Source organism: Rhamphochromis sp. 'chilingali' (assembly GCF_963969265.1).
Source record: "Rhamphochromis sp. 'chilingali' genome assembly, chromosome: 11".
NCBI classification, from domain to species: domain Eukaryota; kingdom Metazoa; phylum Chordata; class Actinopteri; order Cichliformes; family Cichlidae; genus Rhamphochromis; species Rhamphochromis sp. 'chilingali'.
The window spans coordinates 11,977,527-12,002,383 of record NC_137938.1 but is presented as its reverse complement, the minus strand read 5'-3'; the positions used below and the strand labels follow the sequence as shown (position 1 = coordinate 12,002,383).

Here is a 24,857-nt window from a genome sequence, read left to right as displayed (position 1 = left end):
ACTATAAAATGGTGCTGAGGGAGTACTGGGTAATAAGCGTGCTCTCCTAATTCGAGCTGATTCCTAACTACATAAAAACAGATGTTTCTTTTGAGCACAGCTGGGTGTCCCAGTGGCATCTCTGCACTGATGTAAATATTTCATTGAATTGAAATGATTCTAGTTAGAAACACAATTAAGGCACAGTTTGGCAGCTGCTGCTCTCTCTCATTAGTTTTCATGAAAAATGCCATTTTTGATTTTTCTCTTTCCACTTTCTGCAGCAAATGCCGTGTTTCTTTTCTGTGTTGCAGGTGTAAAAGACTCCCGCCTCTATTCCTGTCCAATCTACAAGAAGCCCACCAGGACAGATGTAAACTACATCGCAGCTGTAGACCTGAAAACCTCCCTTCCTCCAGAATACTGGATCCTGCGTGGAGTGGCGCTCCTTTGTGACGTCAAATGACTGTTTCATATTGAACACTGACACATACAGCCATTATTCATTTTCCCTCAGTTATAGGGATGGTTAAGTGTGCAGGATTAAAAAGCTCTCATCAAGGTTAAATCTATTTTTAGCATCATTTCTGTGTTAGGGAAATATGCAGCTCCATAGTAAAGGAACAAACAAAGTGACTAACAAATTTTTACAGTCAGTGTCAGGAATTGTGGATAGATACTGGGTGTTTCTGTGCAGTCAGGCCAAGGTCAGACCCAGAATTAGCACGTTCAAAAACATCATGTCAGTGTTTTTTGTTTTTGCTTGAGGTCAACAGAAGCATAGACGTCTGTAGTGTGGCTGCTAAAGGTCCTGTGTAAATGTTCGAATACTCTGGTATGAAGCCCCCTGTCTCTTTGGGTTTCCCCTTTTCATTCAGACTAGTTGGACCAAAATGATCTGTTTTTGAAATAATTTACACCCTAAAGTCCAGACATATCGTAGCCATCTGCATGCTCACCCAGTGTCAAGTCTGTACAGTATTCTAAAGGTAAACCAAAGACCTTTATTCTAGTTATGATGTATGTATTATAGTGACATCGTCAGCTCATTTGATTACTCACACAGTCCAGTTTCATTTGACGAATAATATCAGTTCAGCACGTACTGTACGGCTTTTCATTACAAATCCTGACATGTTAATGAACTGAGCTTGTCATATTCGAAGAATCCTGAGGGTAAATAAAGGCACTGTAGCACTGAAATACATAGAAATTTTAATTAAGTTTTTACAAAAAACAACTTGCATCATCAAAACATCAAAACACTTTTTTGGTAGTATTTTCTTTTCTTACAAAACCACCATATCATATGTGATCTAAAGCTACCCTGTACACAGGTCAGGCATGGATTTCCCAAGAAAGTCTTAAATGTTTGTAGTTTTTTAATTGAACCTGTTTTGTAAATCTTTGTGGCTCACCGGGGCCAGGTGCATATAAAACTGTGTACCCACAAACAAAAGTCTGCAGTCTTTCTGTCAGGGTCGCAATATAAAGTGCATGCTAAGATAAAACATTTTATAGCACAGTTTGTAGAGTCACCAAATGTGTCATGTTATGTGTGTCTGGATGCCATTTTAACCTTTGTCCCGCCTTCCCACATTCAAATCAGCTTTTATTTACAAAAAAGAGAGATGAGCTCATGTGCAGATGCAAACTGGATCCAAAGATGAAATAACAGTTTAACACTTTAACATTGAAGGAATTTACTTTAGTGCAGGACCTTAGAGAAGCTTTAATGTATGCTGTTTATTTTAACTTAAAGGCTGGGTAAACTGTATTTAAATGACAATCCGTCACATGAATTCAGTTTAGGCTTACAGTGCCAAATCACAACAACAAGGTGCTTTCTACTGTAACATACAGACCTTACAGTTAATCTGGATGAATGATGGCAAAATTGTAACCTTCATAATGTGTGTTTGTCACGGTTTTTTGGTCATTTTAACTCACACTGAATCAGACTACATATTTAACTGCTGAAAATAACATTACGAAGTCACCGTTGAGGATTTTTTTCCTAATTAGATCATCCAAGAAAACTTGGAAGAAAAAGACGCATGATTTTACAGAAAGGTTTATCATTCATGTTTTCATTTTAATCTCTTATTTATTCTGCTTGTGGCTCTAAAAAAAAACAAACACCCCCAACTATGTACACCTGTTTTTAAGTGTGCAAAGGGTGTCCATTGTTACGGCACATCCTGTTATAAATTGCATGAAAGCAATGTGTTTGTACACATCTCAAGTCATTTATGCAACTGGCCCCAGATTTTCCATTTTCAGCAAGCACTGACAAATCTGATCAATGTCCTAATCACGTCAGTCAATGCAGCCAAGGAGAAACTGGAAAGACTGTTTTGGAAAACACCACCCTGCATGAATATCAGAATATATTCATAGATTCTACTTTTCATTTGTTTTTCCTATTATAGTCCTAGACTGTTTGTAAAATACATCTAAGACTTGGTGCTTCTAACAAGGTCGATGGACTTATGTACACATGGTACACCTTGTTTTCTGGCTGGTTTTTTTCTTCTTCTTAACAAGACACATTTTACCTTTGCAACAGTGGCTGTGACATTTTCACTTGACCTTTGCTTTCATTTTAATATCAGATTTTTCATTTCTGGCCTTTTGTGTTACCCTAGGACTTTGCTTGAGTTCGGGAAGCAGGTAAAAGTTAGTGGTTAATTCATACCCTCTGTTATCTTTGGGGCGCCAAAGTCTTTATAAGACTCTGCTGAAAATTGTTGCCATGCAGTTATTCTTCTGCATTCATATGGTGCTGAAATAACACAAACAACGAGTTCCCAAACGGAGAACGCACATAAATCCCCTTCAAGTGAGAACAGCAGCTCAACAAATCCAGCCAAAACTGTGACGTAGTTGTTGGCGTCTGTACACAAAAAAAATGGTAGAACAATGAAAATGTTTGGTGCCAAGAGTTGGTAAATGGTGCAATTAAAGCAGATAAAAGTACAAAGACAAGAAACTGTCTTCCTAACTCTGGAAATGCTGCCATGTTAGGGGCATTCAGAGTCAAAAGTTATTTGGCATCCAAACTGTATCCTGTAGGGTGAGATAGGTTTTGATGCACCTTGCTGATAAGGGGTTTCTATGATAAAGCAACTACCACAAGCCTCCCAGAACTGAGGCAGAATATTAATTCAGCCCATTGGAGATTTTCACTCTCATTGAACTTGTACATTATTACATCAGACTGACTTGTGCAACTGTGTTTTTTCCAGCTCCCACATTCACATTACAGTATATTTTTAGGTGTTACTGCCTATCTCCTGTACATGCTACACTTACAGTTACATAAGTGACAAAATGTATACTACAGCTGTGGCATAGGTAATTTGTAACGCAACAGTAAATCCGATTTTTACCTCCTTGTAGATCAGGTCCCTTTATGCCCCACACTTTATAAAAGCAGCACTGAGAAATTCAAACCTCTTCAATCTGAAACAAAAGTCTTCGTGCCTGTGTAAATCAGGCTCAGGGCATTACGTTCCCCTGTGACAGGGACCGAGTCATCTCCGTGTGCACAAAGAAGGTCCTAAGCTCTCCTTTGCCCTTGACATTGATGATGCCTCTACAAGAGCACATGTACCCCAAGGTTAGAAGGATGTCACTCGTCTCCTCCGTCACCTGCAGGGAGAACCAGATGGGTGATGACCATTTTGCTCATCTTACATGACTGAATTAAATTCCTACAAGCAAAAATACTCAGCTGTCCACGGGAAAATTCTGCTGACCATTAACTCATCAGTAAACGGTTCTTCTTCGATGCAGTGCTTCATTAAAATCCACTGACAGCAGGATTGCGGTTGGATACCTCTTGTTTAAAGTCTAACATTTACGTTCATTTTTAGCCCTAACAGCAAAATGTGTGAGTCAAGCAGAGTTGCCAACACTGGTGCATATTTGGATTCGGTCGTTAATAGATGAATTAAACAAAAACATAAAAATTCAATGTGTAAGTTAAAGCGAGAGAGTACTCCCAAAGCACAAAGATGAAATACTGTGTGAACAACAAGCAAACAACATTGAAAGCCTGGGAATTTTACCATGAGTAAAAGTGACATTCTGGTAGGCAATATCAATGCTACTTTAAAAGAAATTGTCTTATTTCTGCCTTCTATCTGTCTTAAAATATCATCCGGAAATCATGGAATGCAATTGCGAGCCCTGTAGTTGTGCCGCACTGCACAGCAGATGGCTCTATCAAATGTGTACAGGCCGTGAAATGTAATACAGCCCTCTGAAGACTGAATGATTGCCACAGCCACATGCCATGCAGCAGCTGAAAAACCATTCTGTCTTATCAGTGCTCAGACATGACATAAGATAGGATTTGACGATGCCATGTGATGTCAAGAAGATGAGATGTCCTTGCTGTAATAAATGGCACATAAGAAAGAAGAGTTTTATCTTTTTAAGCATCCGTATTGCCATTTAAATGTCTGCAGTATGAAGAAGGAGGTCTGCTGGTCCTTTGAAAGAAACTATCAGAATAAAATACCAGCTGATGTTTGACAGCTGTCTTAACATTTAGTATTGCAGTGAATAGGCAGGGTAAGTGGGGTTTTTTTTAATTTTATTTATGTCTTTAATTTAGTGTGTGAATGTGTGTGTGAATGGGTGGATGACTGAATGTAGTGTAAAGCGCTTTGGGGTCCTATGGACTAGAAAAGCGCTATACAAATGCAGGCCATTTACCATTTACCATTAAACTCAAACGTTCCCCAAATCATTTACCTGTATTTTCCCCAGGACTCCGGTGCTGTCCATTCTGCTGGCTACATTCACAGTGTTTCCCCAGATATCATACTGGGGTTTCTGGGCCCCAATGACTCCAGCTATCACTGGACCATGGTTAATACCTGACAAAGGAAACATTTTAGTAAACCTTTCAGACAGTGTCCCTATTGCTGCCATTCATTTGGAATTACCTTATTATTTTATAGTTACAAATATAAACTGCTTTTTTAGATTTCCTACTTGTTGAAAATGTATCAAAATCAAATGTTGATGCCACTGATTAACTATTGAGTGCTGCTCAAAGCCGACTTGAGCAGGAACCCTACTGCTTTGAGAACGAACAAAGCTTTTCACAAGATTTCATCAGAACATGAAACAGAGGGCGAGCTAAATGCAGCTCAACTCTTAATCCCCAGCAGTCTGGAGGCTGTTCGCAGCACTGAGATGACACTGGGCCTCTCTTTGACTGAGCTTCTGACTCAGTCTCCAGATTGTTGGAAATTGCAATCTGCTCAAGTGTGCAGGAGGCGCATACAGTCTCACAGCTACTGGTTCGGTCCAGTCCCAGTGGGTGAGGGTGTGTACGGCTCTCTCATGGAGCATTTTCAGCCCCATCTGGAAGCAGCAGGGATGTACAGTCACTCACGCACACTGCTGAGTTAATGGTGCATCCCATGCTGAGATCTTAAGACACAGGTTGAAGGTATCGAACTCTGACTCTTATTGCACAGAGGGAGCTGGAGTATGCCTTCCTGCTGTTCTACCTCTTATTTTAGTCTTACTGCATAAATAAGCGTTAGTCTTGTTTTTTTCAGACATCTGTGCACTCTACATCTTACAGGAACTCTACACAAACAAGGGATGCATAGAGGCTCCATGACAGTGCAATTTTGGATGTATTGCAGTCAAGCTGATTCCTGCTTTTCATACAAAACTCTAGAAGTGGGATTCCAGAAAATATCATAACGAGAAGGCGGCAACAAGGAATGAAACTCCCACTGCAGTGATAGTATCTTGTTACATCATGTCATTTACCTGAAACGAGCTGTGGAATTTAATTAATCAGTTTAAACCACTCATTTTCAATTCTCATGTGAGGTCAGTACACTTAAATATGTGAACGATTACAGTGTAGTCCTGTATATATAAAATATTATATACATTACTTTGTATTTCATTTCAGCTTCTCTGCATAACTCACCAACTCTGAGTTTGAAGTCATTGAACGAGTGTTTGTTGATAAGATCCAGTTTTCCCATCAAGGCAAATGCAAACTCTACCATGGTCCCTATGTGCATATACTGCCTGTCATGTTCCTGGGAAACATAAAAAAGCACAACTAGAAACACATTAGGTTCTTGCATAATGTGCATACGGCAGTCACACAAAAATGATGATGTCTTTGTAATGGGCCTACCTGTGATGTGTATTCAGGCCCTGGCGATGTGTTCAGCCCAGTAGCAGCCATATAAGTGCTGCCAATGGTCTTGATCTTTTCCACACCGCTGAACTTCGGTTTGGAAAGCAACTACACATGGAAATACAAACACAGCTCAACTGAATAAAACCCAAATTTATAGCAGCACAGACAATAAAACCTAATTGTATGAATCTGTAAAAAGCAATGCTCTTCACTGAGTCAAGCAGTGCAATGGTATCACGGTTTCTGTCTGTTTTTGTGGTGATCTGGGTATTTACCTCATCAAAGTCAGCAATGATTTCGTTGAGGAGCCTGAGGCACTCTAATCCTTCTTTGTTGACGTCAGACTCAGTGTAGAACTCTTTAAAGTCTGGGATAGAGGCAAACATGACACACACCAGGTCGTAGGACTGGTGGTACAGATCCTGCATGACAAAGAGAAGCAGAAGACAGAGTGGAGTCGTTAGCTTGTGCAGGTGCAAAACAATGCTGTAAAATTTGTTATGAAACTGATAAATTACAGATGAAGAGATTTTGAAAGACAAATATGGGATCTGCACCGCATATTGGGGGGTTTCTGTGTTTTATTCAGACCTAAAAAAAACTTCACAAGTAAAAATCAATCACTGGGCAGCACATGAAACATAATTGACAAATTAAAGGAGGCAAATCACCCAAACCACCATCCAAAAAAACAACAAACAGTTGCTTTAAATCTCATTAGAGCATCTTGTTCTTGGACCCTGTTCAAGAACAGAAATGAAGTCAACTGCTGACTCGTCACTCAGGATTTCTGCAGCAGATGCTGCTCTCCTGTTTAATCTTACATGACCTCCAGGATGCCACATTCTCTGAACTCCCTCAGATCTAAAACTTCAGGGGATGTAACAGGATTTACAGCGATGAATGAGTCATGCGAGGCATCATACTGTCACACTACAAAACAAGTGTCAGGTTCATTTAAAGTTTGCACTTTCAAAATAAAAATCTGAGCTTTAGCCCTTATTATTTTAATAAACAACCAATGAATATTTCAGTTTAAATTAATCACACATTTTAAAACAGTGTATTCAATATTTTGCATTTGACAATTGTGTCTTGATATCCTGAATTAAACATCCTTCTTTTCTGATGCATCAGCGAATGAACGCAAAAGAACTTTGCACATAAACAAGCACTTTGAAGTCCTCTGTGTAATTCTACATTCATTAGTCCTGTAGCTATTGTGAAAATAAAATCTGGATAATGTTACATTTACATTAGTTATTATTATAAAAAACACCACAGATTATAAATTCCTACCTCATTCTTCCAGTTACGGGCCAGGAAGTGCTCTGCGACATGCGCGGGCAGGACATTCTCCAGCAAAACGCGGTTGAGGTTCTCCATGGTTTCAATCTCCTCACACTCCTTCTTGAACTTGTTCTTCCAGAGAAAGTCTAACCTACAGTAATATTCATTCTGTTACAAGAGGACACAGAGGTAAAGAGACTGAAGGTATAGCTGTACAGCTTTCTTCCAAGAAGTCACAGAGAAAAACAGAAACAGCCACAAATATGGACACCAACAAGCCTTAGGACATGAAATGTACAAAAATGCAAGAATTTAGGCACATTTACAAAAACCTCATACAGTATGACTTTTGGTCAAGGCAGACAAGACTGACCCAGTGATTTTTGCAGCTTTGCTTAAATGATGTAGTTACTTCACCAGTGTAATAACAAGGCCTTCTTCAGAGCCCAAGATCAGGAAGGACAAGTGGAATAAAATGTTCCAGGATCAGGTAGAATTAAAGGCTCTGATGGGATTGATTTTTTTTTTTCCTTTTCTTCAGCACTCACACCTCAGGTAGTCTGTGATGGCAACTCTAGTCAATCCTGTTTAATTGTCATATGCAGTGAACTGATCTGGTAAATAAAAATGACCAACCAAGGAAAAACGTGCTCGCAGGACGGGACAATTATGATCAAGCACTGCAGATGACCGGATTGGACAGCACAGATATTACCACATGTTACAGCCAGCAACAAAAATAGAGGCAGTAATTTAAAAACTGTGTGTACACAAATCAGAAGCGCATGTAACACTTTAGATATTAATAAATAGAATTTATTATTTATGGTGCAGATATAATTACACCTTATGGTAGAGACAACTACTTCAGTAATTTGTATTCTTCAAATACATTTAACTCTCTCTGAAAAGCGCATTTAGCTAAAGGGACGACCATGTGGAAACTGATGCAGTACTACAGAATCCCGCAGAAGCTCATCAACATCATCCAACAGCTTTATGAAGACTCGTCCTGCCGGATCATCCACAATGGAAAAATGACCAACCCCTGCGCAGTGAAAACTGGACTGAGGCAAGGCTGCATGCTGTCACCAACAATCTTCCTGATCGTCATGGGCTGGATCATGAGAAGAACCACAGAGAGCAGCAACACCGGCATCCAGTGGACCCTCACCAAACAGCTGGAGGACCTGGATTTTGCAGACGATATCAGCCTTCTGTCCCATAAGCAGCAACATGCACAGTCCAAGCTTACACGGCTCGCTGAGGAGGCAGAAAAGACCGGCCTGAAGATCAATGTCAGAAAAACGGAGGTGATGCGGTTGAACAACCGACAAGAACATCCACTGCAGCTACAGGGACAAGACTTGGTGGAAACCAACCGCTTTGTCTACCTAGAAAGCATAGTCAACAGTGATGGCGGCACAGATGAAGACGTTAGGAGCCGGATCAACAAAGCAAGGCTTGCATTCAACACCCTGCGACCCATCTGGAACTCCAAAGCCTTATCTCAGCGCAGCAAGATCTGCATCTTCAACAGAAACGTGAAAGCAGTCCTCCTGTATGGGTCCGAGACGTGGCGAGTGACCAACACCACTACCAGCAAGATACAGATTTTCATCAACAAGTGCTTGCGACACATCGTCAACATCAGATGGCCTGAGAAGATCTCAAACACAGACCTGTGGAAGGGAACCAGCCAGAACCCAGTTGATCAAGACATCAAGAAGAGAAAATGGGGCTGGATAGGCCACATACTTCGAAAACCACTAGACAACGTCACAAGGCAAGCACTGGACTGGAACCTTCAAGGGAAAAGGAGAGTGGGGAGACCCAAACAGACATGGAGAAGATCTGTCGAGAGCGAAGTGAAGGGCGCCGGAAAGACGTGGACCCAGCTGAAGAGAACGGTCCAGAACAGAGTCCGTTGGCGTGGTGTTGTTGCGGCCACCAACAGGAGTCTACAGGAAAATTGATTAAGTGTCAGTATCCAGTTCTGTCGTAGCTTTTCAGGACATCCACAGCATCCACAGTGAAAACCATTTCCAGCAGCCTTGCTGACAGTACACAGTAGAGCCCAGGTGATCAGCTCCATCCCATTTAAAAATGAAACAGCAATATTCCTTTGACCATGCCTACTCTCCCTGAGTGACAAAATCCTGAATGTGACACTATTCTAACCTATGCAAAGTAATATACTTTATTTATGATATACTGTGTACATGTATAACAAAAAAAAAGAATCTGCATTTCTTACGCAAAATACTGGTGAAAAAACACTCTTTAGACGCTTTTAGCATCAAGGTCTCGGTGGTCAATAGGAAGTAATGATGTAGCTGTTTATTTGTTCATCTTAAACATAACCTGCTCCATTGCACTTTAAGTGTATAGGTTACCTCCCTAAGCAAAAAATCCTTCGTCATATAGTACAGGCCTCGGGCTGTACAAATACGATGCTCCAATTCTAGTACGAACAATTCAGCAGAACCCCCAAACAAGTCAGAAGAACATGTTACTCTCCAGCCTCTGGTTTCTCTCTCACTACTAAATCTCAAATTACATCTGAGTAACAGCAGACTTGCTGATGTAAATCGCTGCCCCTGAGTGACTGAGGGAGGTTACACAAATTGGTCTAAAGATGCCTCTCTTTCAGTGTGTCACAGCAGCCAAAAAGCTTAACCATTTCTATTTCTACCAAGTTCACTGATTGATTTTCACTTAGAAGATAAATGAGAGCCACTGTTTTTTCCTCACAAAGCTCTGAGATAATAAAGAGATACAGAGAGAGAGGCAGAACCAGCAGCATCAGAGCTACAAATTTGTCTGCATTTATAATCATCCAAAGCATCGCCGTTGTGACATATAAGAAATGAGTCACGTAAAACATTAGTGGCATTAAAATGTGTTAATCTATGAGAGACCATTAAGGGTCAAAGAATCTAAAGGAAGGTAGGTAAAAGATAAGGCTAAAGCTTAGCAATGCTCTCAACATGCTTCAAAAGACTAAGCTAGCAGCTGGTAAGAACACATCACATGGGAAAATTTCTAAATCAGAGGATTTTTTTTGGTTTTTTACATTTTGCAAATACAGTAAAAATAACTTTCCATCAACATCCAAAACCCGCAGCTAAAAAGAATGGAAAAAGTCCAATGATGGTGTAATAATGGCACACAGACGAAAACTACTTTTCTTTTAGCGATAAACTGTGCAGCAGGAGACCGATGACAACGCCATTCAGACTATTACAGCTTAGACTTACCTGCCTGGCAAGCACAAGCAGAGTGATGAAGAAGATAAAGAGGGATATAGAGCCCATAGTCTTCAGGTCTTTGAGAACTCCTGGTCTGGGCAGGAAAAAAATAGACAAATGTTTTTGTAAGATAAGAAAAAGATAAAGACAGAAATAAAATGCGACTGAACAACAACAACAAAAAAAAGATAGAACAGCAAAAGAGGGCTAGAAAACTAAAAGTTATAGATGAGAAAGGGGATTTTTGACTGCAGTCAGTAGAGATGTCTAGCAGAGCGTTTTATTCCAACCTGTCACTTAATTAAGACTGTCGCTTCTGCTTTGCTGTGACAAGAGCTTGTTTACTGGATGCGTTTCGGAGGGGGGTTAGCCCTCCTGCAAGGGTGTATCGACTAGAGACATTTCTCAAGAAGGAAAAAAAAAAGCAAGTGTTCATGATCCTCAGAGATACAGCTCTGCACAAACTCTTGAATATAAAACTTCAGTCTTCCACTATCATAAAAAGCAAGGTTTTATCAACGTAGACTCCCACACAGTCCAAGCCCAAAGCATATTGGATGAAAGCTGATGCTAAAAACATTTAAACTGTCAAAAGACCTGCATTCTAATATAAGGAAGCACATTTTACATTTTTACTCTTAATCTTATCTCCAGTAAAAACTGGAGATGAAAAGTAGACGCACTGCAGCTGTGATTCTTCTTCTTCTTTTAATTAAAGAAATAACAGCTGTTAAGATTTTTCCAACTAGAAAAATTATCAAAACTTTTCAGATTTATCAGTTTTACAGTCCGGGACAGTAACGCCCATAACAAGACAGAAAAGTGCCGTCCTTGGTGGGAAATCAGACAATTTAGACATCTGCTGACATTTATTTGCTCACAAAGAAGAAGCTAATGATGCTTTAGACGTCAAAAAAAATTTGTTAGAAATTACATTCAAAAACCTGTCTTCCAGCTCAGACGAAATCCATATTTTCTAGTGAAATTACAATTGATGTCATAATCTGTAAGGGTTAATTCAGTTATGCTCATCTATGGGGGAAGATTTGTCTCTTAATGTCCCAACATCTCTATAGTCTCTCTTAGCAGCTCAGCTCAGCTGTGACTTGGGGGACAGAGCAAAAACTTCCTTTGCATGAGTTAAATAATAACAGCCATTTAATACTATGATGGCAAGTCTGAGTTCATCAAATACTGGGTGACATCCTGAAAGATGGGAGCGCCTCTGATGCCTTGTGATGTCTCAAATTAACATGAGTAGACATAGAAACAAGCAGAAACATTTTGGTGCCATTTATTTTACAAGAAGTAACAGTAACTCATAAAACATAGTTCTCATACTACATCATGTTTAATTGATTCTTATATACTATCTATATATAGACACTCGTTCTTATAAAGTTTGGCACTTCCTATCATAGCATGATTAGCTTTTTCCTTTTCTTTCTGCATGGGTGGGTGCATCATGGCACATAGGGAAACTATTCAATGAAGCTTGGTCTCTGACTTTTTAAATATAGATTTTAACTCTAAAGCAGTTGTCTACTTCCCTAGTGAATAAGTGGTGCATTAACATTTTACTGCTATAAAATCTTAAGCTAACCCATTCACCTCCTCTTTTATCGTAGCATGCCTTATAGCTGCAAAAAAATATAATTTACCATTTCTCAGTTTGCTCAGAACTTCCTCCTCGGGCTACCATCACAGTCTCCTAACCCTCTTTGACTGTTTTCATCCATCTCATGCTCCCCCCGAAGTGTTCCTGTTTTTCACTTTAAGCCTACCTGTCAAGGCTTTCGGTCTCGTACAGAAATCTGCTGTATTCGTCCAGCAGAGAGGCATGTGTTTGTAGGATAATGACATTGTAGACCACAACTGCTGTCAACATGATAATCATCTTCAGCTCGTAGTTTATCCTCAGGAACACTGAGCAGGAGATCAGGCCCAGGATGCAACTGTAAATTAAATACTATACAGAAGGAGGAGGAGGAGTAACTGAAAATTTGTAGAAAAACAAAAACCTAAAGTAACAAATTTCTGAATAAAGTATGATGATGATGACGATGTTTGTCTTACAGGAAGGTAGAAATTGTTTTTCCCAGAGAGGGTGATTAGTTCCTCTTTATTGTAAAACAGTGTTTCATTGGATGAATTGTAATTAGGAACTGGAGGCAGCACGCTGTCTTCCAAAAAGAACTAGAAGAAAAACACAAAGTCAACAGAAATTCAGGACCACAGAAAACAATCCAGGGAATTGTCATGCAAATTATAAATACGCTTTCTCTGCCTGCCTCTTTGCACATCAGCATGGGACAAGATGAAGTAGTCTGCATTAGACTTGCAGGAGGAAAATAGAATCTTGTTAGATAAGAGGCCAATAGTGACAAGCATTCAACAACGTCGTTTAAAGTGAACCTGCAGGATAAAATGAGGATTGGCTGCCCCGCTGAGCAAAGCCAGGTTAATTTGGTTCATACGCCCTGAGCGACTGACCCAAGTCAGACGCAAAATACGATTATAATCTCTGGAATCGATTTGTGTGAAGGTCTAAACCAGGGTCCTGACATTGTGCTTTATCACGCAGCTTCCTTTCAAGCCTCAGGCTTCCATCCCACCTTTGTCTGAGGCTTTATGTTTTGATGGGCTTCCTTGTCTACAAAAATAAACCTCAATCAGATAAATCGGAAAATAAATATAGAAAATCAACGATGTAAATGTTAAATACAGCATTCAGTCATCACTGCACGCAAATTGTTTTGGCACTTTTATGAAATGCTGGGTAAACAATCTTCTGGTCTTAGGAGCCAATTGATAGACTCACTGCAAAGAAACAATGCAAGATATTTGCTCTGTAGTTAAATATTTTTCAGGCTTAATTTACAAGCAAGAAAAAAAAGAAAAAAGGAAGAGGGGAGGGGAAGGGCATATTAATGAATGCTACATAATATTTTCCACAGGCTCTAAACATGATGACTGACTTGCTTCTTGCTGCAGTAAATGAAGATATCATTTTTATATTATTCATTTGTATTCTGCAAGGTTGTTAAGAATATAATTTTAAAGAAGCCCATTTATTTTTGTGAGATAACATGCCGCATTTTACTTTCTAATTATGCTGCAGTTACAAATAGGAGATGTGTTATCAGAAGGACTGCTATATATATTCCTCGTAAAGCCTGAAAGGTGTGGTCCCACTCCCTCAGTGTAGTACCTGCACATAGAAAAAGCTTACCATGTTGAAGACTGCCATTATAAGTATTAGAGCTGTGGTTGTCATGGTGAGAGTGATGCGGGGCCATGGTTTGTTGGCAATAATAACTGATGACCTCAGCAACCACATCCAAGAAGTGGAGGTGCTTTTACTGCAGTGCTGCAGGAACACGTAGACACACAACACACAAATGCAATAAGGTATGAAAGAGCTGGGATATAATGTCACAAATATGTCACATGCAAAGGAAGCCACAACGATGGACAAGCTAGTTACAATAATCTCAACAACCAAGTGCTAAAGAGCAAATTCATTGCTTTTGTTGACTAAAGATAACTAGTGTGACACAAACTAAACTAAACATAAGTTCAGACGCAGAAGCAACACTTTCTGATTAACCTGTATTTCCTCAGCAGGGCAAAGGAAAAATTCCGAGAGCCATATAATGATGGAGAGGGTTCCACTTAAGTTCATAGCAATTAATTCCAACATTTTAATTTCAACACAAATGAAATAACAGAGCTGCAAAATTACAACTTTAAGTGACTTTATCATGAACAACACTGTTTAGAAATGATCAACAATAATCATTTTTATTAGAAACTACTTGTAATAGTACCTGTGTTTCTTTTGTTATTATTATAATTAAATAATGACAAAATGGGATATTAACTAGATTCAAACCCTGGTTCAAAAAGGAAACTAATATTATTTAGAGTCACTTTAGAGCAACAGAGACTGTGCAATCATGCACCTCATGTCTAACCCCGGCAGCACAACATAGCCACTTTATACTTAATGTTTACTGTTTATTATCAAAGATTTATTGAAATCTTCCTGTGCCAGGTCAGTTACAGACAGTTTGTTCCATTGTGAAGCAATGAGAGCGAGAACCCAAATCGTTTACTTGATTATCTCAGAGCAAATATCGGAGCATCACTAGGGCTGAGTGGATGTCACATTTAAATAGCTCAGAGATGTAAATTGCAATATACTAAGGATGGCAGACTATTTTATACCACAGGGAAAATTGGAAATGTAGAGTTAGTGAGGCAATCATTTTGGTCTGAAATCAAGATATTTGTGGACCATTTTGTTAGAACAGCTATTTGGATGCCTAGAGGAGGGGGGGGACTGTGGAGAAGGCAAACGAACTTAACAACTTCTTCAACAGGTTTGACCAGCCCACAACCCCCCCACCCTCACCCTCACCTTCACTACAGAGTCCTCTCCCCACTCTCCTGCCTCCCTCGCTTCCCCCCCTTCCTGACACCATGACACCCCCCTCCTCCAATCCCTCTCTCAGCAGCAAGACATCTCCCCCCCTCCCCTCCTCCCAAACATCTCCCAGTGTCACAGTGGATCAGGTCAGGAGGCAACTGAGGAAGCTTCGCCCCAGAAAGGCAGCAGGCCCAGACAAGGTGTGTCCTAGGATGCTAAAGACGTGTGCTGCTGAACTTGGGGAGCCGCTACAACGAGTCTTCAACCTCAGTCTGCGACTGGGGAGAGTGCCCGCCCTATGGAAGACATCCTGCATCGTCCCGGTCCCCAAAAAGAACCGGCCCAATGAGCTGAATGACTTCCGACCGGTGGCACTGACGTCACATCTTATGAAGACTCTAGAGCGGCTCTTCCTCAACCTCCTCCGACCACAGGTACAACATGCCCAGGACCCACTACAGTTTGCATACAAGGCGGGTGTCGGAACTGGTTGTGGACTTCGGGAGGTCTAGAGCAGGTCCACTGCCGGTTCAGATAGAGGGGGAGGAGGTGGAGGTGGTCAACAAGTACAAGTACCTCGGGCTGTGGGTGGACAATAAACTGGACTGGTCATGCAACACAGAGCACCTGTATAAAAAAGCCCAAAGCCGACTGTACTTCCTCAGGAGGCTGAGGTCTTTTAACATCTGCAGGAAGCTCCTGAGGATGTTTTACCAGTCGGTGGTTGCTGGAGTACTTTTCTATGCTGTGGTGTGCTGGGGGAGCAGCACAGCAAAGAGGGACTCATCCAGGCTGGAGAAACTGATCAGGAGGGCTAGCTCTGTGGTCGGCATGAAGCTGGACACTCTGGTGACAGTGGCAGAGAAAAGGACATTAAAGAAACTGATGGACATTATGGACAATGCTGGGCATCCTCTGCACACGGCCATAAACAACCAGAAGAGTCTGTTCAGTGACAGGTTGCTTCTCCCCAAGACAAGAACTAACAGACTTAAAAACTCCTTTGTCCCACACGCCATCAAACTGTTTAACTCCTCTCTGGAGGGGAGAGGGAGGGGAAACAGGAGGACAAAGGAGGGGGGAACAACTAAGCTGTAGTGCCTCTGCACCTCACTGTACAATACCTTGTGCAATACTTTTTGTAAATAGTCAACAGTGCAATAGACTCAATACTTGAAATGTGCAATTCACTTGTATTTTTATTTTTTATTCCTATTTATTCTATTTATCCCCTTTGTATATTTTATTTATATTTGTCTCTGTATTTATATATATATGTGTGTGTGTGTGTGTGTGTGTGTGTGTGTGTGTGTGTGTGTGTGTGTGTGTAAATATATATATATATAACAATTCTGTAACTGTAACTTCGGTCGTTGCTGTGCTTTTTTTGGAAGTCGAATTTCCCAGAGGAACCCACCCGAGGGATTAATAAAGTTCTATCTTATCTTATCTTATCTTAGAACCTAAATGTAAATGATGAATGAAGTGAAATGAAAGCATTTCAAGTTGATCAATGTAAGAGACTGAATCTTATGTAAGCACTCACATTAGTCACTTTTAAATAACTTTGCTACTTAAGATAAAAGACTCTGCGGCAAAGATTTCTTAAAGCAAAGAGGTCTCCCTTTTTTGTATTTCTGTTTTTATATATATATATTTAATTTTCTAAATAAACAGAAGCTATTTTCAGCGACTAAAAAAGGCTAAGTCTAAATAGGTAAAAAAACAAAAACTGACTGGTCAAAGATGTTCAGTGCTTCCAATCCAGGAAAGAAATTATAAATAAGTATTATTTAAATGTGGAATTGTATCATATTTAGTTTATCTAACTCACATGAGGTATTTGACATGTGGTCTGACAAAAGGAATCATAAAATTTACCGTAGGCTGATTCTGTGTTATTACACAGTAGCCCTGCAAGCATCTTCCTGTGATACTGCAAATTTCCCAATACGCAAACATTTTCATGACACAACATGAAACAGAGCACGAACCAGCAATGCCAAACAATTCCGATATAAAGGCAACAGGTTGTTTATAAAGTGTTTTTCTAGTTTTGTCTTTAAAGAGTTCAGCGACATCCACGGGGAGCCGAGGTCAGAACCAGCAGCTGATGCACACTTACTAAGAATTAAAGCCATCAAAGAATGAGTGAGGTTGCATGGACCCGTGGCCTATAAAATTTTATAGTACCTTCAGTTTTTTATGTCATTTCATTACATGTCATATTAAAATGCCTGTGAAAACACAAGTATTAATGTAAATGAAACAGACCAGCGTAATACTGACTTTAATAAATATCCGCAGCCTCACACAGAAGACAAAATAAGGATCTCCTGATGAATACAGTAATGCTTTGTTTTGGGGGCGGGGGGGGGGGGGGGGGGGGGGGGGGTCTACACATTATACAGGTCAGCTGTACAGTTTTTATACAGTGGAAAAGTTTGTGATAATCTAGCCCTTCACTCCACCGAAACGGTAGATTTATCCTGAGAACAGCTGCCTTATATTTTCATGTTGTTTTCAAGACAGGAACAAATGTATTAAACATGCACTTACATTGCTTTACTTTTGTTAGTGATTTCTAGAACTTTCACACTCCCACCGGTGTATTTTCTGTGATTGCAAAGTGCAAATTTTCTGTAATGATTTCCTGAAACAAATCATTCCACTAGAAACAGGATGATGACAATGTGTGGCGTAAAATTTGATGATTGCATCTGTGCATGTAAATGGCACCTGGGAAATAATACAGAATAACCGGTGTGCTCTGGACCATTGCCCCAAAGCTACACCAAAGTGGCACTTGTGTTGACTTAAGGGTCACTTAATGGGCTGTTAAGCTGACCAGAGAGGCGCTTGGATCACTCGTGTGCCTTTGGAATGACATTAGGATAAACATTAAGAACACAAGGGCTACATTAAACAGCAGGCCTATCCGCTGATGTGAAAAGACCAAGTACAAAGATGCCTGGAGGAATTGACTTTGCATAAAGACACTACTCACCAGGAGGTGTCCAATGAAACATATAAAGAGGATAAGGGAAAGGATGAGAAAAGCCATTCCAAAGGATATTCCCAAGACTGTTGTCCTGCAAAAAAAGTTGAATGTTTAAACTCTGAAACGAAGTTTAATCTGTTCCACCAAACAAAGTTGTCCCCAAAATGACCACACAAACCCGCCATACTGAAACCATCTCATTGATTTAAAATGTTTTCAGTTCTAATATAAAGAAATATAAAATGCACATACTTAGGCAAGACCAGAATCTGCACAATGAAAATGCAGAAAAAGATCAAACAGGCGCAGGTGACATAGTATTTAAAGGCCGGCAAGTTTGTTGCTCTGTACTGAAAAGATTAAGAAAAAAAATGGTTAGGCATTATAAAAAAGACGTTTAAATCCTACTCCAAGAAATTTCTCAACTTAGACATGACAAATTTATGTAACTTACAAGATTTACAGCTTCTAAAGCCTCTTACCTCTTTCTCTAAGGATTTGTTGTGAAAGAACAGCGATATTCTTTGAATGTCCTCAGACTTCAGCCACTGTCTGGAAGCATAAACGCAGTGTTATAGAGTGGATTTAAAAGAAAAGAACATTAAGTAAATGAAAACTAAATTAAGATTAAAGTACTAAGAATATAGGCATGAATAAATTAACATATTGTGTTTTAACACAGCCACGTTCATTGAGTTGTACTATTAGAAAACACGACCTTATCTGCAGTAGGATAATCTACAATATGCTAGTCTGTTCTTAGAGTATATTAACACGAGTAATACATGTTTATATGTATGTAATAATACTTTTGTGACGTTATCCCATCAAAAGTCCTGATCATCCTCTCGTTGAGCTCCTCCTCAAACCGTTTTTTCTGAGACTTGGTCCTTTAATGGATAACAAAATGTAAGAGACAAGATATCTGTTATTTTCACATAGCATTAGTGACTCACACTTTAAAGCTTAAAGCAAAAAAAAAAAATGTTATCAAAACATTTTCTTGGCTGTCCTTATAATATAAAAAGAGATGAGGATAATCCTGTCAAACGAAATCGTGCGGAGCTATAATATGAGTAATTTGCCTTTCTGATCTTCTCTGGAAGTGATACTGCCCCATCTTCACGTCCTAAACACAGTGCAAGAGAAGAGAGACAAGTTAGCAGCTACAGATTAACTGACAAACAAGAAAAAACATGTCCAGAAAGAAATTACACACAGCAGTATTGATCTTCCCATTCTCATTAGTCATGCTGTCTCTGTGGTGCAGGTTGGCAAAGGGCTTCGCTGCTCCCCATGACTCCAGATAGCGGGTCATCCTGACAGAGGCTCTCATCTTGGCTCCATCTAGAGTGTTTCTGGGTCGGTAATGATGCTGTGGGCTCCGCCGCTCGACCTGGACAAACATGTTTCGTGTTTGAATTCTCATGCTGATGCGTTTTCTTCTGTGTCCAATATTCTCGTTTACTGGATCTGACATGTGTGTGATACCTTTGGGTTAATGACCAGATATGTGATGACTCCATGTTCCTTCAGGTAAGGATCTCTTTCTTGTCCATCCCCATCTTCCACCTTATAGGCACCATTTAGGTGTTCCAGTGTCACTGAAGTGATGTGGACTCGCCTTAAAGGGAACATTTGATAAAAGAATGGTTTCCTGTGTATATTAACAATATATCTGGACATTTAGCAAACAACAAGCCAGACAACACTGGTCCAGGCAAAATATGAATTAGCGACATAATTTCCTGTTTTGAAATTCAAATGCCTTACAGTTTTTATATGCTTCTCACTTACCCTGGTACACCACCTGCCTCCATGTGATTGGCCAGTGTGACATCATGTGACCAGACATCATACTGCCATTTTTGAAGTCCAATGACACCACACAAGACATTCCCAGAATGCACACCAACACGCATGTTGATATCAACCCCTGTGGCGTCCCGTACTTTCCTGTCATACATCAAAAAGTTGTGTTTTGTTAATGTGGAGCAGGAAAAAAACAATGCATGCCATCTAGCCTGTCAGAAAACAAGCCTAACTCTGTGACATACAATATATGCTGCTTAAAAAAAACTAAAACTAAACAGTGAAAAGTACTTAAAAAAAGCGGAAAACAGCAACAACAATTAGTCCTTTGTTTTCATTGCAGGTCTGCTAATCAGTATGTTAATACTTATTTCTGTTTTCCAGTAACCACACTAACAATCTGAAGATCGTCACAACATGTTTTTGACATCAGTGATTCATTCACCAGGCTGAACTCTAGTAAATGAAATTGGAAAAACAATTTTACTCCATGGCAGCACTTACTTAATGGCCTCACACATGTCTAGACCCATTTTTACACAGTTTTTGGCGTGGTTCGGCAGTGACTCTGGCAGGCCGGACACACAGTAGTAACAGTCACCAAGGATTTTGATCCGCATACATTCATTTTCCTGCATATAGAAGGGTGAAATATAGTCTCTGCTACAAAAGGTCAGGTAAATATCAAAATGTTCATTTACAACCCTGCTTCCAAAAGCTAGAACACGGTGTGAATTATAAATAAAAACAATCTTTTTACTTTTTGAAATCAGTTTGTTTGATAAATATCAGTGACAGAAACTTATGTATACAGTGAAAGTGAAAACTACTGAGATCTATCTTCTATCTAGGACACTTTCAGCACAAACTGTATGGTGTCTAACCATCAAATAACTGAGTACAAGGTGTTTGCAGGAATTTTAAAAAAACATTAGAGCAAACTAAATGTAAACATTTTGCATGACATTGCATTAAAAGCTGGTTATAATCAGTGTTACGCCTCATTGAATGCTGCAGGGCTAATTTTAGCATGCAATATTTTCATTCAAAGACATTTGTTTGACTGGCATGGATGATTCAAGGGTGCAGGGACATACATGAAATTTTAAGAATTTCTAACATGTGAATAAGAATTTGTGAATTCCACACTTCACAAATTTCCTAGCGAGTAAAATACTTTCCAGTAAAGCAGTTTGAGAGGTAAGCTCTGTTAATCTAAAGAAGATCAGCATGTGTTAGGACAGTAATTCATTACAAGAGCAGAGCAGGCAAAAGTTTACCTTAGCTATTTGGTCAAATTTGCCAAACAGTTCATTCAGCATGTGCACAAGTTCTCCAGGTGAGCAGTCACTGGCCAGTCGTGTGAATCCTACTATATCAGCATAAAGTATGCTAGATATATAAAAAACAGTAATGGATACACTTTAATTATTTTATGGATTTTACAGTTTAGAAAACATCTGATTTGAAAATATGCATTAGTATGTACCTACTCTGTATGTAAATTTGACCTAAATACAGAACCACTTGGCTACAATACATTTGATTTAAAAAAGATACATGCCTGACATTAGTGTGCCTCTGGACATAGAGGTTGTGAAAATTGTTTGTGTTTTCAATCTGGCCAAAATTTGGACCCTTTAATCTCTGGATGATCTCGGCTTTCATTACACGGGCAATGTGAGCTGGCAGCAGAGACAGTAGGAGACGCTCCTAATGGCAGAAAACAAAGGAAAAAAAGAAGTAGCAGTAATGCAGGGACAGTCAGAAACATCAAGAAAAAAAAGCTGATCATTATGTAATTAACTTTTTTATTTATTTTTACCATGAAGCACTTAAATGTATGTGACAAAGTGACGAGGAAATTAAATAGTTAAATTCAGGTCATGTACAGTAGTTGGTTAAATCACAAAGCAAATATGACATATGCACAAACATAACCTATTTCTGTTAACTGTGGAGTCTATTGCCTCAGGGCCACATTGATTCATTGCCCCACACCTGTAACTAAGAATAAGCAGATAGCAGATGGTCACATGAAATATACATGCATTTTAGGTTTAGAAAATGAACAGCAAAGTCAGTTAAACTTCAGCAATATCACTCACTCCAGTTAGCAAACATATGCCACTGTGAATCACTTTCACCTGCAACAAAAAGACAACTCCCAGAAAGGGAATGCTTTAGCAGGTAGTGACTGCAAGATGCTGGTGCTCTCTCCTTCTCCTTCCTTGCTGATTTTTTGCTAGTTTTGCTTTTTTTGGTCGCGTCCTTTTCACTACTGGGAGTATGACACAATATCTGCAGCCCTCTCAGGTTGTATAGGTAGGCCAGCTTCTACAACGTGGCGCATCCATACAATCGTTAAAAGACGGTAAGGTCTGTTATGTCTCCCAGCAAAGTTTCAAAAGTATGGCTGAGAAACCAGGAGACGGGTAATGATTGACCAGTATCTGCTCCTTTGTGAAAGGAGAAACAGGAGGAACACTGACAGAGCCCCCATGATGACCTTTAGTGAATCTTTCATGTATGTTTTTGCCCAAAGACTACATGAAGGTGGGATGAGGTCCTTCAGTGGAATCTGTGCTCACAGACCAGAGCATTCACAATGGTTGATGCTTCCTAGCTGGACACATTGATATTCCTTAAGTTTAACTCATTTTGTGTTAACTATACTTAATTTCTATGAGGTGTATAAACTAAATGAAATTTCATGTATAGGTTCAAAGTTAAACTAGAGTGCATGCATTAGGTTGCTGGCACAGAAAATGAATTGATTGCAAGTATTCATTACTTTCTTGCAAGCCCTTACAATTTAAATTCAGCATTTATTCACTTCTTTCTCCTTTATTTTCTCAGGTGTCTCAGACTACTGAGTGTAACCTACAGTACCTAGCAAGCAATTCACCTTTAGGGTGAAGAGAAGCTGGGTGGAAATGCTTAATTAATCCAATATCAGCCCAAACGTGACAACCAATGATCATCATCTTTTTTTCACGCTCAGAGGATTTTATGTGGAAGAGAGGGAAATTTTTCTTGTGAATACCGCCAGTGATTTTGGTGTATGATGAATTCCCATAGTCCACTTGGACCACTCATAGTGAAAATGTATGCACTCACTGTACTGCAAAGCACTTTGGATAAAAGCATGCAGTGCAGCAAACAGCATATATTATGAGTGCAATGAGCGCCCAGGAGGAATGTGTCTCTGCACAGTTACTACCATCTGTCACAGGCAGCAGCAGCACTCCAGGGCTACTGCGAAATGCTCCACCCTAGACATTTTCAGCTTTCCTCGTGGCACTTCTAACACCACAACCTGCATTTACCATATGAAAAACCAGCTCAACCCTAAGCCTGGGCTTTCACAACAGCAGCTGGATTCACATCATCTCACTAAATAACTCACCAAAAGCTGTAGTAAAAAGCTAGCCAGATCCCAGAGTCGCACATCAGAGTGCTTTAATCAACACTTTGCTAATACTATCTCACAGGATGCTGCACCACTTGAAAGTATTAATAACAAATTAGCATTATTATATTTCAACGCTTCCAACTTTGCAGGTAGATGCAGAGAAAGACAATGCAAGCCGGTACAATATCAATAATAGAAAACAACTAGCACGATCCAAAATGTGAGTGATGTGTGTTCACTTTAAAAGAAATCATAGAAAATATTACCATTAATCCTCAATGAGGATAATTGTCATAAAAAAACCAACTATAGCAATATAGGCTGAGATAATCACACACTGACATCATTAACAATTCCCACATTCTGCACAGTGTAGCCCTGACAAAGTTCTCTGTCGTTGTAACTCAGAAGATAGAGCAGTTCATCTAGTAGCTGGACGGTTGATGGTTCAATCCCTGGCTGTTCAGGTCTGCATGCCAAAGATACTCAAATACTAACAGAAAGCACTTAAGCATAATAAAACTGATTGTATGAACGGGTCAATGACGCGCTTTGAGTGCTCAGGTGGAATAGAAAAGTGCTATAAGAAGGAATCCATTTATCCAGAGCCGATTGATTTCAATAATTTGAGTGTTAATATGAAGAGTGACATTTTAAGCACAGGACACAAGTGCTACTTTCAGCTGTTCCCATATTCACATGGTAGCTCTGCATGTTTTATATGGCAGATTTTTTTTACACCACATATCTTTCCTGACACAAACTCATTGGGATTTGTGTCTCCTCTTGGGATCAAATTGGGGATCTTTCACTTGTTAGGCAAATGTGTAAAACACTCAAATACTCTATGGAACCGCTAAGTATAGCATGTACGTATGACATAAAAATACATAGGAAACAAAAGAACAATAGAGGAAAGATGAGTTAAGTAGCAGTGGGATGTTTGACTCGAGTGCATGACATAAATATTCAGACTACATTATAAGATAAGTCATTCTAACAAGGCTCCAACATTTCCCCATGCCATTGTACTACACTATATTACTAAATTAGCAAATGATAATTAGAGGTAATGTTTAAAATCTGAAAGTCATTGCTGTAACAATTATTGTAATGAACAGCAACATCATAAATATTTTATTGCCTGGTGTTCATTGTTTCAGTGTTTTAATTAAGTGTTATTAACCACGTTACCTGCTGTCTCTTCTCAAACTCCAGTTTAATTGGGGACTTGATGCAGTTGCAGGTGTCCTGGTAGGTCTGTTTGAGTGCCAGCTCCATCAGGTGCTTATGGTACGCTCCAGCCATGTTGCCACACATGAAAATGATAACATTGGCCAGAATCTGGGTAGGAACAGAGAACAATAACAATAAAAAGTGTTGTTAAGCTTTACTATATATATATAAAATAGTGGTTACAATACAATATAAAGAATTTAAACTCATATTTAGAATCAGTCCATTAAATAGTTCCTGTTATAGGAAGG

The 24,857-nt window shown here is 39.5% G+C and overlaps 2 protein-coding genes across 4 annotated transcripts in view; one reads left to right on the top strand and one right to left on the bottom strand.

Annotated features, from left to right (window-relative positions):
- The window catches only part of dnah5 (dynein, axonemal, heavy chain 5), a 128,434-nt gene extending 125,871 nt beyond the window's left edge, over positions 1-2,563 (top strand). For both annotated transcript variants that reach the window (XM_080895545.1, XM_080895544.1), the window contains one exon: positions 294-2,563. In XM_080895545.1, coding sequence (XP_080751671.1) covers positions 294-445 — 152 coding nt within the window. In that variant the 3' untranslated portion in view covers positions 446-2,563. The remainder of the gene's footprint in view (positions 1-293) is intronic.
- Positions 2,564-2,572: 9 nt separating this feature from the next.
- The window catches only part of adcy2a (adenylate cyclase 2a), a 75,106-nt gene continuing 52,821 nt past the window's right edge, over positions 2,573-24,857 (bottom strand). For both annotated transcript variants that reach the window (XM_080895547.1, XM_080895546.1), the window contains exons 5-26: positions 24,565-24,714; positions 21,520-21,668; positions 21,236-21,347; positions 20,460-20,587; positions 19,941-20,099; positions 19,635-19,767; positions 19,363-19,539; positions 19,229-19,272; positions 18,953-19,033; positions 18,626-18,695; positions 18,396-18,493; positions 18,150-18,234; positions 13,943-14,080; positions 12,787-12,906; positions 12,495-12,679; positions 10,720-10,804; positions 7,469-7,627; positions 6,445-6,591; positions 6,164-6,274; positions 5,948-6,062; positions 4,744-4,868; positions 2,573-3,633 (exon numbers count right to left, since the gene is read on the bottom strand). In XM_080895547.1, coding sequence (XP_080751673.1) covers positions 3,481-3,633; positions 4,744-4,868; positions 5,948-6,062; positions 6,164-6,274; positions 6,445-6,591; positions 7,469-7,627; positions 10,720-10,804; positions 12,495-12,679; positions 12,787-12,906; positions 13,943-14,080; positions 18,150-18,234; positions 18,396-18,493; positions 18,626-18,695; positions 18,953-19,033; positions 19,229-19,272; positions 19,363-19,539; positions 19,635-19,767; positions 19,941-20,099; positions 20,460-20,587; positions 21,236-21,347; positions 21,520-21,668; positions 24,565-24,714 — 2,724 coding nt within the window. In that variant the 3' untranslated portion in view covers positions 2,573-3,480. The remainder of the gene's footprint in view (positions 3,634-4,743; positions 4,869-5,947; positions 6,063-6,163; positions 6,275-6,444; positions 6,592-7,468; positions 7,628-10,719; positions 10,805-12,494; positions 12,680-12,786; positions 12,907-13,942; positions 14,081-18,149; positions 18,235-18,395; positions 18,494-18,625; positions 18,696-18,952; positions 19,034-19,228; positions 19,273-19,362; positions 19,540-19,634; positions 19,768-19,940; positions 20,100-20,459; positions 20,588-21,235; positions 21,348-21,519; positions 21,669-24,564; positions 24,715-24,857) is intronic.